Source organism: Oncorhynchus mykiss, chromosome 21 (assembly GCF_057628025.1).
Source record: "Oncorhynchus mykiss isolate SJ-2025 chromosome 21, ASM5762802v1, whole genome shotgun sequence".
In the NCBI taxonomy this organism is placed as follows: Eukaryota; Metazoa; Chordata; class Actinopteri; order Salmoniformes; family Salmonidae; genus Oncorhynchus; species Oncorhynchus mykiss.
Window position 1 is genome coordinate 38,433,867 of NC_143042.1, and position 17,803 is coordinate 38,451,669.

General features: G+C 45.9%; 1 protein-coding gene across 17 annotated transcripts in view; it reads right to left on the reverse strand.

Moving 5' to 3' along the window:
• The window catches only part of LOC110500515 (GRB10-interacting GYF protein 1), a 46,761-nt gene that overhangs the window by 17,450 nt on the left and 11,508 nt on the right, over positions 1-17,803 (reverse strand). For 6 of the 17 annotated variants that reach the window (XM_090214605.1, XM_036957930.2, XM_090214600.1 and 3 more), the window contains 17 exons: positions 14,167-14,262; positions 13,951-14,068; positions 13,436-13,547; positions 12,903-13,117; positions 12,602-12,816; positions 12,379-12,463; positions 11,994-12,215; positions 11,641-11,813; positions 11,282-11,441; positions 10,507-10,724; positions 9,653-9,762; positions 8,820-8,920; positions 8,602-8,675; positions 4,764-4,901; positions 4,335-4,532; positions 3,801-3,994; positions 3,300-3,466 (listed from right to left, as the gene is read on the reverse strand). In XM_090214605.1, coding sequence (XP_090070731.1) covers positions 3,300-3,466; positions 3,801-3,994; positions 4,335-4,532; positions 4,764-4,901; positions 8,602-8,675; positions 8,820-8,920; positions 9,653-9,762; positions 10,507-10,724; positions 11,282-11,441; positions 11,641-11,813; positions 11,994-12,215; positions 12,379-12,463; positions 12,602-12,816; positions 12,903-13,117; positions 13,436-13,547; positions 13,951-14,068; positions 14,167-14,262 — 2,596 coding nt within the window. The remainder of the gene's footprint in view (positions 1-3,299; positions 3,467-3,800; positions 3,995-4,334; positions 4,533-4,763; positions 4,902-8,601; positions 8,676-8,819; positions 8,921-9,652; positions 9,763-10,506; positions 10,725-11,281; positions 11,442-11,640; positions 11,814-11,993; positions 12,216-12,378; positions 12,464-12,601; positions 12,817-12,902; positions 13,118-13,435; positions 13,548-13,950; positions 14,069-14,166; positions 14,263-17,803) is intronic. The other 11 variants (XM_090214601.1, XM_090214602.1, XM_036957929.2 and 8 more) reach the window with 3 other exon arrangements.

Genomic DNA, 17,803 nt, shown 5'->3' on the forward strand with positions numbered 1-17,803 from the left:
GGAAGAGCTAAGGAGTTACAGAAGGTGTGTTTTACCGTCCCGTTGGGAGGAGTTGTGACATCATAGGAAGAGCTAAGGAGTTACAGAAGGTGTGTTTTACCGTCCCGTTGGGAGGAGTTGTGACATCATAGGAAGAGCTAAGGAGTTACAGAAGGTGTGTTTTACCGTCCCGTTGGGAGGAGGAGTTGTGACATCATAGGAAGAGCTAAGGAGTTACAGAAGGTGTGTTTTACCGTCCCGTTGGGAGGAGGAGTTGTGACATCATAGGAAGAGCTAAGGAGTTACAGAAGGTGTGTTTTACCGTCCCGTTGGGAGGAGGAGTTGTGACATCATAGGAAGAGCTAAGGAGTTACAGAAGGTGTGTTTTACCGTCCCGTTGGGAGGAGGAGTTGTGACATCATAGGAAGAGCTAAGGAGTTACAGGTGTGTTTTACCGTCCCGTTGGGAGGAGTTGTGACATCATAGGAAGAGCTAAGGAGTTACAGAAGGTGTGTTTTACCGTCCCGTTGGGAGGAGTTGTGACATCATAGGAAGAGCTAAGGAGTTACAGAAGGTGTGTTTTACCGTCCCGTTGGGAGGAGGAGTTGTGACATCATAGGAAGAGCTAAGGAGTTACAGAAGGTGTGTTTTACCGTCCCGTTGGGAGGAGTTGTGACATCATAGGAAGAGCTAAGGAGTTACAGAAGGTGTGTTTTACCGTCCCGTTGGGAGGAGTTGTGACATCATAGGAAGAGCTAAGGAGTTACAGAAGGTGTGTTTTACCGTCCCGTTGGGAGGAGTTGTGACATCATAGGAAGAGCTAAGGAGTTACAGAAGGTGTGTTTTACCGTCCCGTTGGGAGGAGTTGTGACATCATAGGAAGAGCTAAGGAGTTACAGAAGGTGTGTTTTACCGTCCCGTTGGGAGGAGTTGTGACATCATAGGAAGAGCTAAGGAGTTACAGAAGGTGTGTTTTACCGTCCTGTTGGGAGGAGTTGTGACATCATAGGAAGAGCTAAGGAGTTACAGAAGGTGTGTTTTACCGTCCTGTTGGGAGGAGGAGTTGTGACATCATAGGAAGAGCTAAGGAGTTACAGAAGGTGTGTTTTACCGTCCTGTTGGGAGGAGGAGTTGTAGGCTTGGGTGTTAGGAGGTGAAGGGAGTGACGGAGGGAGGTAACTGTCTCTTAACGTCCAGTGTAGGTGGTGTTGAGGATTAGGAGGTGGTGGGGGGAGTAACAGAAAGAGGTCAAGGTTCTTACCGTCCAGTGTAGGTGGTGTTGAGGATTAGGAGGTGGTGGGGGGAGTAACAGAAAGAGGTCAAGGTTCTTAACGTCCAGTGTAGGTGGTGTTGAGGGTTAGGAGGTGGTGGGGGGAGTAACAGAAAGAGGTCAAGGTTCTTACCGTCCAGTGTAGGTGGTGTTGAGGATTAGGAGGTGGTGGGGGGAGTAACAGAAAGAGGTCAAGGTTCTTACCGTCCAGTGTAGGTGGTGTTGAGGATTAGGAGGTGGTGGGGGGAGTAACAGAAAGAGGTCAAGGTTCTTACCGTCCAGTGTAGGTGGTGTTGAGGATTAGGAGGTGGTGGGGGGAGTAACAGAAAGAGGTCAAGGTTCTTACCGTCCAGTGTAGGTGGTGTTGAGGATTAGGAGGTGGTGGGGGGAGTAACAGAAAGAGGTCAAGGTTCTTACCGTCCAGTGTAGGTGGTGTTGAGGATTAGGAGGTGGTGGGGGGAGTAACAGAAAGAGGTCAAGGTTCTTACCGTCCAGTGTAGGTGGTGTTGAGGATTAGGAGGTGGTGGGGGGAGTAACAGAAAGAGGTCAAGGTTCTTACCGTCCAGTGTAGGTGGTGTTGAGGATTAGGAGGTGGTGGGGGGAGTAACAGAAAGAGGTCAAGGTTCTTACCGTCCAGTGTAGGTGGTGTTGAGGATTAGGAGGTGGTGGGGGGAGTAACAGAAAGAGGTCAAGGTTCTTACCGTCCAGTGTAGGTGGTGTTGAGGATTAGGAGGTGGTGGGGGGAGTAACAGAAAGAGGTCAAGGTTCTTAACGTCCAGTGTAGGTGGTGTTGAGGATTAGGAGGTGGTGGGGGGAGTAACAGAAAGAGGTCAAGGTTCTTAACGTCCAGTGTAGGTGGTGTTGAGGATTAGGAGGTGGTGGGGGGAGTAACAGAAAGAGGTCAAGGTTCTTACCGTCCAGTGTAGGTGGTGTTGAGGATTAGGAGGTGGTGGGGGGAGTAACAGAAAGAGGTCAAGGTTCTTACCGTCCAGTGTAGGTGGTGTTGAGGATTAGGAGGTGGTGGGGGGAGTAACAGAAAGAGGTCAAGGTTCTTACCGTCCAGTGTAGGTGGTGTTGAGGATTAGGAGGTGGTGGGGGGAGTAACAGAAAGAGGTCAAGGTTCTTACCGTCCAGTGTAGGTGGTGTTGAGGATTAGGAGGTGGTGGGGGGAGTAACAGAAAGAGGTCAAGGTTCTTACCGTCCAGTGTAGGTGGTGTTGAGGATTAGGAGGTGGTGGGGGGAGTAACAGAAAGAGGTCAAGGTTCTTACCGTCCAGTGTAGGTGGTGTTGAGGATTAGGAGGTGGTGGGGGGAGTAACAGAAAGAGGTCAAGGTTCTTACCGTCCAGTGTAGGTGGTGTTGAGGATTAGGAGGTGGTGGGGGGAGTAACAGAAAGAGGTCAAGGTTCTTACCGTCCAGTGTAGGTGGTGTTGAGGATTAGGAGGTGGTGGGGGGAGTAACAGAAAGAGGTCAAGGTTCTTAACGTCCAGTGTAGGTGGTGTTGAGGATTAGGAGGTGGTGGGGGGAGTAACAGAAAGAGGTCAAGGTTCTTACCGTCCAGTGTAGGTGGTGTTGAGGATTAGGAGGTGGTGGGGGGAGTAACAGAAAGAGGTCAAGGTTCTTACCGTCCAGTGTAGGTGGTGTTGAGGGTTAGGAGGTGGTGGGGGGAGTAACAGAAAGAGGTCAAGGTTCTTACCGTCCAGTGTAGGTGGTGTTGAGGATTAGGAGGTGGTGGGGGGAGTAACAGAAAGAGGTCAAGGTTCTTACCGTCCAGTGTAGGTGGTGTTGAGGATTAGGAGGTGGTGGGGGGAGTAACAGAAAGAGGTCAAGGTTCTTACCGTCCAGTGTAGGTGGTGTTGAGGATTAGGAGGTGGTGGGGGGAGTAACAGAAAGAGGTCAAGGTTCTTACTGTCCAGTGTAGGTGGTGTTGAGGATTAGGAGGTGGTGGGGGGAGTAACAGAAAGAGGTCAAGGTTCTTACCGTCCAGTGTAGGTGGTGTTGAGGATTAGGAGGTGGTGGGGGGAGTAACAGAAAGAGGTCAAGGTTCTTACCGTCCAGTGGGGAAGAGGTGTTGTTGGCTTGGGTGTTGAGGGCATGCAGCATCTGTTCACACCAGGTGGTGAACCCGTCCTGAGGCGTCTTGATGCCCTGCAGCAGCTTCAGCAGCTTGTCCTCCTCATCCGTACGCTGCTTCCTACGACTTAACATATACTGCTCACTACAGGGAGGGAGAGGGTGGGGGTGGGGGGGTGGGTTAAATACACACGCAAACATACCGACAGTCACATAAACCATTTACTGCTCACAAGGACAGAGTGAGGGGGTATTTAAATACACACGGCACCCAAGGAGAGACAATAAAGCGCACACAAAAACTCAGTGAGCGTTTGAATATAGATTGAGTTGGAGAAAGTTCGGGGGGGGGGGGACGACGACAAGGGAGCAAATAGGACAGACAGGGAGAGAGAAAGAGGGAGAGACGGAGAGTGAGATCAAGGCTTTCGGGTGCATGTATAGCGAGAGCTCTACTGAGAGGTGTTGTTCTCATCTACCTGAGTGAGGGGCTGCTGCGGCTGTTCTTCAGACCCTGCATGCTGCCACCTCTGGACTGGTTCTTCACCGCCTCCTCCCACAGACCCATGGCCCCTCCGCCTCCAGCCTTACCCTCCATCCCCCCTCCGCCTCCCCACAGGCCCCCTGGGACAGCACCTCCGTCCCCCCACTGACCCATGGACATGCCTTGATGCTGAGGAGAGAGAGGAGATGGAACAACAATATTAGACCAGAGTGGACAAGGAACCAACAGAAAGCATCCAATGTCATACTAATGCATTGTACCGTGCCTACAAGCATTTCCACAGCCTCTCATTGTGAGTGCTGTATGTGGGAGTGTCAGCACTCGGTCTCATTCTTCCCATTCTTTGGATGACATGTTTGTACTTGCACAGTCTGTGGCTTCCTATTCGAGTGGTCTTTCTCAAGCCGAGTGAATCCCAGAAACTCTGAAGAACACTGTACACATGTGCGCATATGCTATTATACTACTTTGCGGTCATATCTGTGTGTGTGTTTTAGTAACTACTCACGCGTTCCCTCTGTTGCTGCTGGGCTCTCTGCTGCTGTTTGAGAAGCCTCTCGGCTTCCTGCATGTCCAGCAGACTGAGGCCCTTGGCCCCTGGCTTGTTGAGGCCCCCAGTTCCCCAGCCAGACCCCACCCCGGAGCCTGAGCCCTGCTGAGGGGCCTGCTGGAGCAGCTTCATGATCAGCTCCTGCTGCTGGCGACACTGGAGGGGAGGGGAGAAACACACACACACAGCGTGAGGGTACTTTATGTACAAGATAGGATGGAAATCCAAAGATAGATAGACATGCATTATAGCCTCCCCCCACACACTATCAAGACACGATCGAGAAAAATACAATTAAAATAAAAAAAACATGTCAAAGTACTCAACACCCTCTGAAACAGTTCAGGTAAAATCTTCCGATTTCATCAGCTCTAACATTGTACTCACCTGTTTGCGTCTGAAGATCTCCTCCTCCTCCCTCCTCTTCTGCTCCTCCTGCTGCCTCCTTTTCTCCTCTCTCCTCTTGCGCTGCTCCTCCTCTTCGCGCTTCGTCCTGAGTTCAGCCTCCCTCCTCTCCTGCTGGAGCTGCCATAGGGGTCAGAGGTCAATGTGGAAGACCACTAGGTCAATACAGACTGAGCTATTTCAACACATTTTTGCTTGTTAGGTTTTTCCATGGGAAAAATACCCCTAATCGAAAAATGTTTTAGAAAAAAGGGCCAGAATATACAGTGTTTGGAAAGTATTCAGACCCCTTGACTTTTCCACATTTTGATACGTTACAGCCTTATTCTAAAATGGATTCAATCTGGCTTTTTTCCCCCTCATCAATCCACACACACGATACCCCATAATGACAAAGTAAAAACAGGTTTTATTTACAAATAAACTAAAACATAAATCACATTTACATAAGTATTCAGACCATTTACTCAGTACTTCATTGAAGCACCTTTGGCAGTGATTACGGCCTTGAGTCAAATCAAATCAAATCATCAAATCAAATTGTATTTGTCACATACACATGGTTAGCAGATGTTAATGCGAGTGTAGCGAAATGCTTGTGCTTCTAGTTCCGACAATGCAGTAATAACCAACAAGTAATCTAACTAACAATTCCAAAACTACTGTCTTGTACACAGTGTAAGGGGATAAAGAATATGTACATAAGGATATATGAATGAGTGATGGTACAGAGCAGCATAGTCTTATTGGGTACGACGCTGCAACCCTGGCCCGCCTGTATTTGGGGAAATTCTCCCATTTTTCTCTGCAGATCCTCTCAAGATCTGTCAGGTCAGATGAGGAGGGTTGCTGCACAGCTATATCAGGTCTCTCCAGAGATGTTAGATCAGGTTCAAGTCCAGGCTCTGGCTGGGCCACTAAAGGACATTCAGAGACTTGTCCCGAAGCCACTCCTGTGGGTCTTGGCTTTGTGCTTAGAGTTGTTGTCCTGTTAGAAGGTGAACCTTCGTCCCAGTTGGAGGTCCTGAGGGCTCTGGAGCAGGTTTTCATCAAGGATCTCTGTACTTTGCTCCGTTCATCCTTCCCTTAATCCTGAGTAGTCTCCCAGTCCCTGCCGCTGAAAAACATCCCCACAGCATGATACTGCCACCACCATGCTTCACCGTAAGGATGGTGCCAGGTTTCCTCCAGACGTGTCACTTGGCATTCAGTCTCATCAGTTTCATCAGACCAGAGAATCTCCAAATCATGTCCAATCAACTGAATTTACCACAGGTGGACTCCAATCAAGTTGTAGAAACATCTCAAGGAGGATCAACAGGACATACATAAGCTCAATTTTGAGTCTCATAGCAAAGGTTTTTCAAACCTAAGGTATTTCAGTTATTTATTTGTAAATAAATTTGCAAAAATGTCTAAAAACCTGTTTTCACTTTGTCATGATGGGTTGTTGTGTGTAAATTGTTGAGGAATTTGTTTTATGTAATCCATTTCAGAATTAAAGGCTGTAACATAGCTAAATGTGGAAAATGGGATGGGGTCTTTTATAGTTTCAGAATCCAGTGTAGACATGCCAGCTGAATTCAGAGACTGAAAGACTCTTGGTTCCAAGATATCCTCATTTTGATGTACAGTACCAGTCAAAGGTTTGGACACACCTACTCATTCAAGGGTTTTTCTTTATTTTTTACTATTTTCTACATAGTACCAAAGTGTTAAACAACTCAAAATATATTTTATATTTGAGATTCTTCAAAGTAGCCACCCTTTGCGTTGATGACAGGTAAAGGTGACATGAAGCTGGTTGAGAGAATGCCAAGAGTGTGCAAAGTTGTCATCAAGGCAAAGAGTGGCTACTTTGAAGAATCTCTAATATAAAACGTATTTTGATTTGTTGAACACTTTTTGGGTTACTACATGATTCCATGTGTGTTATTTGATAGTTTTGATGTCGTCACTATTACTCTACAATGTAGAAAATAGTCAAAAGAAAGACTTGGATGAGTAGGTGTGACCAAACTTTTGACTAGTACTGTATGTGACCCATTTCAGGAAGCTAGGCGTATGTCGGATGTCACTACTTCACAGGAGAGGCATTTGAACGTCTTTATTTTTTTTTAGAAAAATTTGTTTTTTGGGGGCAGAAATGCCTTCTGGAACATGTGAAAATGCATGTGTCCTCATAACAAAAATGAATTCCATCTGTAAATACAATTGTTTCATTACAAGCTCAGTTGGTGTAGCCGAGGAAAGACGGGAATCTTCCCGCTAGCCATGATTGGCTGAGATAATGGCTGGGCTGGACCTTCCCGGGAGATGAGTTTCGATTGGTCTTCCATGTAGCATGCTTCTGTCTATAACGTGAGCTGCTCAGTGTATGTTGATAGTCCTTTCTACTGCAGCGTTTTTGAAAGATATAACTTTAGCCATCAAGAACTATAAAAGTTGTGCTACTTTTCTCAACAACGTTAATGCCCCTGAACTTAGCAGGTGCTATATACAGATCAGTAGGAAAAAAAGTGATGGGCTACTTTCTGCAGTGTGAACCGGAGTGACTTGACACAACGCTGGCCAAACAAAACTGAGTTAAATGGTTCCAGTCTACCATGAAGCGTTCATCCATGTACACGGGTAAGAGTCTAGCTGCAAGTTAAAAGCGTACTGTTAGCAAGCTAGTGAACGTTAGCTGGCTGGCTCGCTAGCTAACGTTACGTGTATGATCTGTGTAGTAATATTATTTGAATCAGAAATCCATTTTTATCGCTAGTTATAGCCTAATTTTAGCTTGCTAACATTGAACCTAGTTGGTTAGCTTAAGTTACCTGCAGATTCATACTGCAGCGAGGACAATGTTTGTATTGGTAGTAGTATGAGTTGGGATTATGCCGGGTCATTGTTTAGCTAGCTACGTGTCTAAACAAAGACTCCACTTCGACAGATGATTACATTACTCATCAAGTTAGCCAGGTGTGATTACAGCCATCTATTGTATTTTATGAACGTGACAAGTGACCCATCCACTTATCTAGATGTTGTTTTGGGGTGGTTATAGCATTTCTTTCACATGACCCGTCAATTTAGACAATTGAGTGTGGGATGGCGTCATGTAATAATAATAATAATAATAATAATAGTAATAATAATGTAATAATATTTATACAAATCATTTTTATCTAGACACTGTTTTTGATATTGCTACTATGTAAGTAACCATTTCACTGTACCGTTTACACCTTCTGTGTCTTGTACATGTGACAAATAAACTTAGACTTGATTTGAAATAGTGTGTGTTTACCAGAAACGGTAATGTGAACAGCATGACTTGCACCAAAATCAGATTAGGATATAGGCCAAGGATTAGATAGTGCATTTTCACCTGGCTACTTTTTTTTTTTTTTTAAACAGTTTTAGTCTTGATATCTTTGGCTGTTAACTACACTACTCCCTCTGTTTAGCACATGGCCTCATATGGGAATCCTTAAAGAGATGGGTGGGGCTAAGGCTTTAGAGCGTGTAAACGATGCTGAATGAGTGAAGACAAAGAGCTCTTCAGTAGGTGTACCAAAATATTCAAGGGCCATTCTCTCAAAAGCGGGGTTACAAGTTTAGCAACTTTCAAAGCAGAATTACATTCCCATTGTTCCCCAACTGCAGTGGATGATGTACCATTTTCTGTCTGTCTCTTTTATCCAATATGAAAAACACAATTTCAAATGTTGCTACATAAAACCGAATCCAGGCGGTCAGTCACATAAATTTATGTGGAAATCTACAACGGTGTGTTACTAGGTTCCCACAGCCAGAGGGCGCCAGCACTCACCTTCTGAAGCTGTTCGAGTGTTGGACCCTGAGTTGAAGAATTCATTGTTAAGTCCCATAAACTGGCTTCACCGCCTGCATGGACAGAAGAGAGAGAGGGGAGGGGGATAAGAGAGTGTTGGAAAGTCATCCCACTCTATACTGTGGCAGTGAGCAAAAAATTCACAAGCACTGACATTGATTGATGAATGTATACGTATGCACACAGCGTCTGTGTACCTGATTGCTGTGAAGCTGAGGTATGCATGTCCCACATGGACCCTGTATCTGGCACTGACATCGACCTGTTCACTGAAGGCATCATACCCTGTTCTCCACACCTAGGACAAAAAAGCGAGAGACTTGTAAAACATGGAAACTGTAAGGGAAATGCTTACCAAACGGGTTGGAACCGGGAACCGGAAAAGACTGACATTTTTTGAGGAACAGAATCAGAACAGGGAACGAAAGTGATCTGTACTGTTCCAGAACAGAACCGTTATTTTAAAAGAATGGGAACAGATTAATAACGTATTTTAGGTTCTGGGCATTTTTTCTTCAGTCCCACAAAAAGCATTGCTAGTGTGTGTGCGTAGGCAACTTGTCCCTCTCCTTTCAAAGCATAGTCTAGAAGCCTACTGACGTTACAAGTGTGACTCCAAAATAAGGGAGAGAAATGTTTTATTAGAGAAGAATGGATTAAACTTTTCAATGCCAGTTATGTTTTACATTGGATTTATTAACTACAAAAAGACGTGTTATTTAAATTCTGGTGCTGCTCTGCAAGCTTGTTAGCTAGCTAGCTGGTCCAACATTAAGCCAACTCTCTGAGGTTCAAACATTCAAAGTTAATTCGTAGAAGCCGCTCCTCCGTAGGTATAATCTGTGGGCCTAATTCAGAATGAAACGATTGGAAAATAAATTTAGTTCCAACCCGATATCAGCTGCAAGATTATTCTTTTGATATAGCCTTTTCATTTTGTTACACCTTTACTTGATAAGTGGCTCCACTTTGCTTAGTTCCAATTCCATTTTCCACAAAACTTAATGTGTCATTTTTCCCTATGACGTACCTGTTGATGAGCTGGAATAGCTGCTGCTGCTGCTGGAGCTGCTGATAGAGAGCAGCTGCTGCCAAGTCCTGTTGCTGCTGCTTCTTCAGACGGTCCTGATCCATGTTACCCTGAGAGGAACACACAGGATAAATACAGGAACAGTCACACACACAGGAGAAACATACAGGCTACATGCACAGCCCAATGTCCACACACACACACAAATCTCATAAAACACAGCAAGAGCAAACCCCAAAATTCTCAGCCTCCAATATCTATGCTGGGGGGGGGGGGGTCAGTCTGGGGGGGTCAGTCTGTTATATCTAGTGTCCTATGTGAATTTAAGTATGCTCCCTCTAAGAGGACCTGAGCCCTAGGACCATGCCTCAGGACTACCTGGCCTGATGACTCCTGGCTGCCCACAGTCCTCCTCGGTTGTGCTGCTGCTCCAGTTAACTGTTCTGCCTGCTGCTATGGAACCCTGACCTGTTTACCGGACGTTCTACCTTGTCCCGGACCTGCTGCTTTGCTTGCTGTTTGGGGTTTTAGGCTGGGTATCTGTATCTGTATAAGCACTTTGTGACATCTTACTGATGTAAAAAGGGCTTTATGAATCAACTTCCATTGTACAAACACAACAATAGATGACTACACTATAAATAAGTAGAGGCTATAGCATTGAACACTACTCTCGACAGTAGTCGTAGAACAAAAACCCAGCGGCATACAATACATCTGGACTCCTCTACATTCCACACACCCCCACGCCATCAACACAGAATACTACTACGTTTGTTTTCCCCTCCAGCAAACTCCACATACCACAACCCCCCCCACCCCACCCCACCCCACCCCCAGGCTGCCTCACTCACAGCAGGACCCCGGGGTGGCAGCGGCTGCGGGCGCGGTGGTGGAGGTCTCACCAGCAGGGGCGGTGGGGAGGGCCCGGGGGCGAAAGGCACGCGCCCCCACATCTTGATGACGTCACCCAGCGGCTGGAAGCCCTCGTCGCAGCCCCTCTTCACCAGCAGAGACATGGAGAAGTAGCCCGCCTGGAACCACTCGTACATCTCCAGGGTGGTGAACGGACCTACGGGGGAGGGAGAGTAGTGACACAAAAATTGCGACTGTGTGTGCGCATGTATGTTGCGACTGTGCGTGCATGCTGCGACTGTGTACGTGTGCGCGCATGTTGCGACTGTGCACGCGCATGTTGCGACTGTGTGCGTGCGCATGTTGCGACTGTGCGTGCATGTTGCGACTGTGCGCGCGCGCATGTTGCGACTGTGGCGTGTGTGTGTGGGTTGCGACTGTGTGCGTGTGCGTCGACTGTGTGCGTGTGCGTGTGTTGCGACTGTGTGTGTGTGTGTGTGTTGCGACTGTGTGTTGCGACTGTGTGTGTGTGTGTGTGTGTGTGTGTTGCGACTGTGTGTGTGTGTGTGTGTGTGTGTGTGTGTGTGTGTGTGTTGCGACTGTGTGTGTGTGTGTGTGTGTGTATGTTGTGACTGTGTGTGTGTGTTGTGAAAGTGTGTGTGTGTGTGTGTGTTGCGACTGTGTGTGTGTGTTGTGAAAGTGTGTGTGTGTTGTGAAAGTGTGTGTGTGTGTTGCGACTGTGTGTGTGTGTATGTTGCGACTGTGTGTGTGTACCCTGGATCTCTGCCTGGGGGTCCTTGTAGAACCACTTCATGGCAGCGTCGTGGGAGAGGGGCAGGGCAGAGGCTGTGTTTCTGCTCTCCTGCAGCGTCTGGGTAAAACACTCCTCCTCTAGAGAGGTGTCCTGCAGGGATGCCACCATCTTCTCTGCCTCCTGCACACAGAGGAAGACAGACAGGTGGGGTTCATAAAACACTACATCACTTATCTGGGCTGTACTCTTACCAATGTTTCCCCTGTAATGTTACTACATACTGAGAGTGTTGTTTCGGACAATCCGTCTTACAGGTCCTTACAGTCCAGGGTTTCATATATGTTCAGGAAACCCGTCCCCAGACTAGTAGAGTTCCTACCTGTTGCAGGTGCTTCATGCCATCGTCATCCTCGGTGTCACCCCCTGGTGGCAGGGGGAGGTGGGTAGCAGCAGAGGAGGAGGAGGCGGAGGGAGGGGGGGAAGGCAGACTGGAGGAGGTGCTGGGGCTCTGCTGGGTGGTGGAGTCCTCTGCTGGTGATCCTTCAGGAACTACTACAACAACAGAGCAATAAGTCAGTGGGGAGGAGTGGAAGTTAAAACACAGAGAGAACATGGCTAGTGTTCACACAATTTCTATCTATAAATGGTGTCTCTTTTTCACATGTCTTTGAAATTCAAATCATTTAAACTTCATTAGAGAGAGAAAGAAAGAGTAACACAGAACACTCGTACCTTCACTTGGCATCTTGCTGGCCTTGGCAGGGACAGGAACAGCGAGAGGAGCAGGAGCAGGAAGAGGGTGGCTGTCGGCCATCTGAGAGGCCTCCAGCTCAGCCACTGTGAGGGAGAGCTGGGGCATGGGGGGGTTGAGGCCCAGGGCTGGAGGGGCAGAGGAGGAGGGGGGACTGGTTCTGTTCTTCACCTCCCCGTCACTGGCTGATTCTTTGACGTCAACTAGAGAGGGGAGGGTGAGGGGGAAAAAAGGCCAGAAAATAAAACATTTGTTAAAATTATTTTTTAATTAGGAGAGATTGAGTTAAAAAACACCCATAAACCTTTGAGATAAAGATATCAATTAAAAAGTAACTAAAGGTAAGAAAGAGTGCAGCTCCCTTACCTCTCTGTCCTCCATTCATGATCCTCTCCATGCCAGACAGGCTCTCTTCCTCCTCCTCTATCCCCTGGAAGTCAAACTCCTCATCCTTTGACAGAGACAGACACAATTAGCTGAAAAATGTATTACTGTCACCCACCAACTGAATTCACAGAATAACTAGACACAGAAAGACAGGCATATTTGTAGACTACCTCCTTGCACACATGCACACTAACACACCAACCTTGGATAGAGGAAGGAAAGCGCCGGATGCGTCGAAGGTGCCCATTTCTCCGTCCTCTTCATCAGTGCACCACTCAGGCAGTCCGTCTCTGTCGTCATCTAACCCTTCGCTCCCGGCCCGCCTGCGACCTCCGCCGAAGTCAAACTCAAACTTCCTGCGACGCCCCTCAACCGGACCGTCGTGCTCCCGCCAGCCTGCAGACCTTGGGCCTCCGTCTGAAAGAGTTAGAGGGAAGGGAAAGATAAGGTGACATCCCTCTGTGCTGTGTGTACGTCTCCAGAATAGTGTGTGTGTGCGCTACCATCTAATCTACGTGCTCCGGCCAGTCTCCAGCTGCCTCCTGGGTCGGCCCCTTCCTCTTCCTCCTGCTCCTCTCTGAGGGTACGCCAGTTCTCACTGTCAGACCGTGTGTAGTCCTTCCTCGGCACCCCCGGCACAGGTACACCCGTCACCTCCTCTAATCCAACACGTACCCCCTCCCTGGCACGCGCAGGCTTCTCAAAACGCCTCTCGCCCCTGGAGGAAGATGGGAAAACTTGGGAAATAGAAGTTACTCTTACATTTTAAGCCTTACCTTTATCTGAACCGGGAAGGTCATTTCTGAAAGATGAGTCACTTGGATTAAGGACACCTTCAACAATTTCAATTAAATATAAAAAAATATTTGTAAAAAATACATATATTTTTTATAAATCGCTCCTCCAGTTACTTAGTAACCAATAAGCTTCTCATTCACATCCTAAAATGACTAACAATTTCAAATTTCAAGGCAAATGGGGAAGGAGTGAAACAGTAGAGAGAGACAGGGTAGTGACAGAGGAAGTGAGTGTTTACCTGTCATCCCAGCTCTGGCTGCGATAGATCTCTCTGGCTCCGCGGCCGAAGCCCACCTCTCCCTCCTCAATACTTCTTTGGTAGAATCCTCCACTCTCTCCTCGGCCTCGCCCTAGAACAAGAGCCACACAGAGACACGCCATTTCCTTCACTGTACCAGACCGGACACACTTGAGATTCATATGCAAACAACGCTGTGCAAGCAAAGGGAGTACATAAGCCAGGCGGTAAGACGGGGACTTTAGACAGGGCCAAAAGGAATCACAGACGTCAGATGAGATCACAAAAGCTAAACACATAAAAGCAAGTCTGGCTTAAATAAACTGTTTACCTTTTGTGTTGTTATGGCTTGAGCTCAGTGCACCTTTCATTGTTTTAGAATTCACCCAGAGGCACAGATCTGGGATCAGCTGACCCTCCCTAAATCCTAAAGTTACTATTTGTTCCCCCCCCCCACAAATGGTTATCTTAGATCAGTGTCTTGAGGGCAACAACACATATGCGTTTCTTCTCACCTCGGCCTCCTCCTCGTGTGGTGCCTCTGCCTCGGGCCATGCCCGCAGGGGCGACTCCACCTCCTTTACCCATGAGCCTCATCACAGCAACGCTGTTCACAGACATGGAGAAGTTCCTCTGGTAGAAGAGAACGGAGGAATGTACAGAATACCAGTTGGGTGGGAACAAGTATGTGTGTGTGTGTGTGAGTGTGAGTGTGTAAGTGTGTGACTGACCTGCTCCTCCTCAGTGAGAGGCTCCAGTGCCAGCGGCTGCATGGGCTCATCTTGCAGAATAGCAGCAAACTCCTTATCCTGCATGTCCTCTGGGGCCTGGACACAACAAAGAACAGAACACAATGTAAACAAACATGACTTCCTATGGGATTGGAATGATCCAACACTCAACTATACAATTGTAGCATAGACTCTCACACTGGCAAGTCACAACAGGCCACGTTTCACAATTAGGGCAGGTTGCACTGACCCAGATTTAGCCTACTCCTGGACTATGTGGTAGTAGAAGCAGAAGTGGTGTAGTAGTGGTAGCGGTGTAATAGTAGTAGTAGTAGTAGCGGTGTAACAGTAGTAATAGTAGTAGCGGTGTAATAGTAGTAATAGTAGTAGCGGTGTAATAGTAGTAGTGGTGTAATAGTAGTAGTAGTAGCAGCGGTGTAATAGTAGTGGTAGTAGTAGCGATGTAATAGTAGTAGTAGTAGCAGTAGCGATGTAATAGTAGTAGTAGTAGTAGCGGTGTAGTAGTAGTAGTAGCAGTAGCGATGTAATAGTAGTAGTAGTAGCGGTGTAATAGTAGTAGCGGTGTAATAGTAGTAGTAGTAGCGATGTAATAGTAGTAGTAGTAGCGGTGTAATAGTAGTAGCGGTGTAATAGTAGTAGTAGTAGCGTTGTAATAGTAGTAGTAGTAGCGTTGTAATAGTAGTAGTAGTAGCGGTGTAATAGTAGTAGTAGTAGCGGTGTAATAGTAGTAGTAGCGGTGTAGTAGTAGCAGTAGCGGTGTAGTAGTAGCAGTAGCGGTGTAATAGTAGTAGTAGCGGTGTAATAGTAGTAGTAGCGGTGTAATAGTAGCAGTAGTAGTAGTAGTAGTAGCGTTGTAATAGTAGTAGTAGTAGCGTTGTAATAGTAGTAGTAGCGGTGTAGTAGTAGTAGTAGCAGTAGCGGTGTAATAGTAGTAGTAGCGGTGTAATAGTAGCAGTAGTAGTAGTAGTAGTAGCGTTGTAATAGTAGTAGTAGTAGCGTTGTAATAGTAGTAGTAGCGGTGTAATAGTAGTAGTAGTAGCGTTGTAATAGTAGTAGTAGCGGTGTAATAGTAGTAGTAGTAGCGTTGTAATAGTAGTAGTAGTAGCGGTGTAATAGTAGTAGTAGCGGTGTAGTAGTAGTAGTAGCAGTAGCGGTGTAATAGTAGTAGTAGCGGTGTAATAGTAGCAGTAGTAGTAGTAGTAGTAGCGTTGTAATAGTAGTAGTAGTAGCGTTGTAATAGTAGTAGTAGCGGTGTAATAGTAGCAGTAGTAGTAGTAGTAGCGTTGTAATAGTAGTAGTAGTAGCGTTGTAATAGTAGTAGTAGCGGTGTAATAGTAGCAGTAGCAGTGTAATAGTAGTAGTAGTAGTAGTAGTAGTAGTAGTAGTGGTGTAATAGTAGCAGTAGTACTGTAGTAGTAGTAGTAGTAGTAGTAGTAGCGGTGTAATAGTAGCAGTAGCGGTATAATAGTAGTAATAGTAGCAGTGTAATAGTAGTAATAGTAGCGGTGTAATAGTAGTAGTAATAGTAGCGGTGTAATAGTAGTAATAGTAGCGGTGTAATAGTAGTAATAGTAGCGGTGTAATAGTAGTGGTGTAATAGTAGTAATAGTAGCGGTGTAATAGTAGTAATAGTAGCGGTGTAATAGTAGTGGTGTAATAGTAGTAATAGTAGCGGTGTAATAGTAGTAATAGTAGCGGTGTAATAGTAGTGGTGTAATAGTAGTAGTAGTAGCGGTGTAATAGTAGTAGCAGTAGCGGTGTAATAGTAGTAATAGTAGCGGTGTAATAGTAGCAGTAGCGGTGTAATAGTAGCAGTAGCGGTGTAATAGCAGTAGTAGTAGTAGCAGCAATAGCAGCAGTAGTGTATTAGTTGAAGTAGAAGTGTGTGTGTGTGTGTGTGTGTGTGGTAGTGGTGTAGTAGTAGCATCAGTAGTAGTGTAGTAGTAGTAGTAGTAGCATCAGTAGTAGTTGTAGTGGTGTAATATTAGCATCAGTGGTAGTAGTGGTGTGATAGTAGCATCAGTGGTAGTAGTGGTGTAATAGTAGCATCAGTGGTAGTAGTAGTGGTGTAATAGTAGCATCAGTGGTAGTAGTAGTGGTGTAATAGTAGCATCAGTGGTAGTAGTAGTGGTGTAATAGTAGCATCCGTGGTAGTAGTAGTGGTGTAGTAGTAGCATCAGTAGTAGTAGTAGTGGTGTAGTAGTAGTAGCAGCATCAGTAGTAGTAGTGGTGTAGTAGTAATAGCGGTGTAATATTAGCATCAGTAGTAGTAGTGGTGTACTAGTAGTAGTGGTGTAGTAGTAACATCAGTAGTAGTAGCGGTGTAATAGTAGTAGTAGTGGTGTAGTAGTAATAGCGGTGTAATATTAGCATCAGTAGTAGTAGTGGTGTACTAGTAGTAGTGGTGTAGTAGTAGCATCAGTAGTAGTAGTGGTGTACTAGTAGTAGTGGTGTAGTAGTAGCATCAGTAGTAGTAATAGCGGTGCAATATTGGCATCAGTAGTAGTAGTGGTGTAGTCATAGTAATGGTGTAGTAGTAGCATCAGTAGTAGTAGTAGTAGTGGTGTAGTAGTAACATCAGTAGTAGTAGCGGTGTAATAGTAGTAGTAGTAGTAGTAGCGGTGTAATATTAGCATCAGTGGTAGTAGTGGTGTAATAGTAGCATCAGTGGTAGTAGTGGTGTAATAGTAGCATCAGTGGTAGTAGTAGTGGTGTAATAGTAGCATCAGTGGTAGTAGTAGTGGTGTAATAGTAGCATCAGTGGTAGTAGTAGTGGTGTAATAGTAGCATCCGTGGTAGTAGTAGTGGTGTAGTAGTAGCATCAGTAGTAGTAGTAGTGGTGTAGTAGTAGTAGCATCAGTAGTAGTAGTGGTGTAGTAGTAATAGCGGTGTAATATTAGCATCAGTAGTAGTAGTGGTGTACTAGTAGTAGTGGTGTAGTAGTAACATCAGTAGTAGTAGCGGTGTAATAGTAGTAGTAGTAGTAGTAGTAGTAGCGGTGTAATAGTAGTAGTAGCGGTGTAATAGTAGTAGTAGTAGTAGTAGTAGCGGTGTAATAGTAGTAGTAGCGGCGTAATAGTAGTAGTAGTAGTAGTAGTAGTAGTAGCGGTGTAATAGTAGTAGTAGCGGTGTAATAGTAGTAGTAGCGGTGTAATAGTAGTAGTAGTAGTAGTAGCGGTGTAATAGTAGTAGTAGTAGTAGTAGTAGCGGTGTAATAGTAGTAGTAGTAGTAGTAGCAGTGTAATTGTAGTAGTAGTAGTAGTAGCGGTGTAATAGTAGTAGTAGTAGTAGTAGTAGTAGCAGCGGTGTAATAGTAGTAGTAATAGTAGCAGCGGTGTAATAGCAGTAGTGTAATAGCAGTAGCGGTGTAATAGTAGTAGCAGTGTAATAGTAGTAGTAGTAGTAGTGGTGTAATAGTAGTAGTAGTGGTATAATAGTAGTAGTAGCAATAGCAGCAGTAGTGTATTAGTTGAAGTGGAAGTGTGTGTGTGGTAGTGGTGTAGTAGTAGCATCAGTAGTAGTAGTGGTGTAGTAGTAGTAGCATCAGTGGTAGTAGTGGTGTAATAGTAGCATCAGTGGTAGTAGTAGTGTAATAGTAGCATCAGTGCTAGTAGTA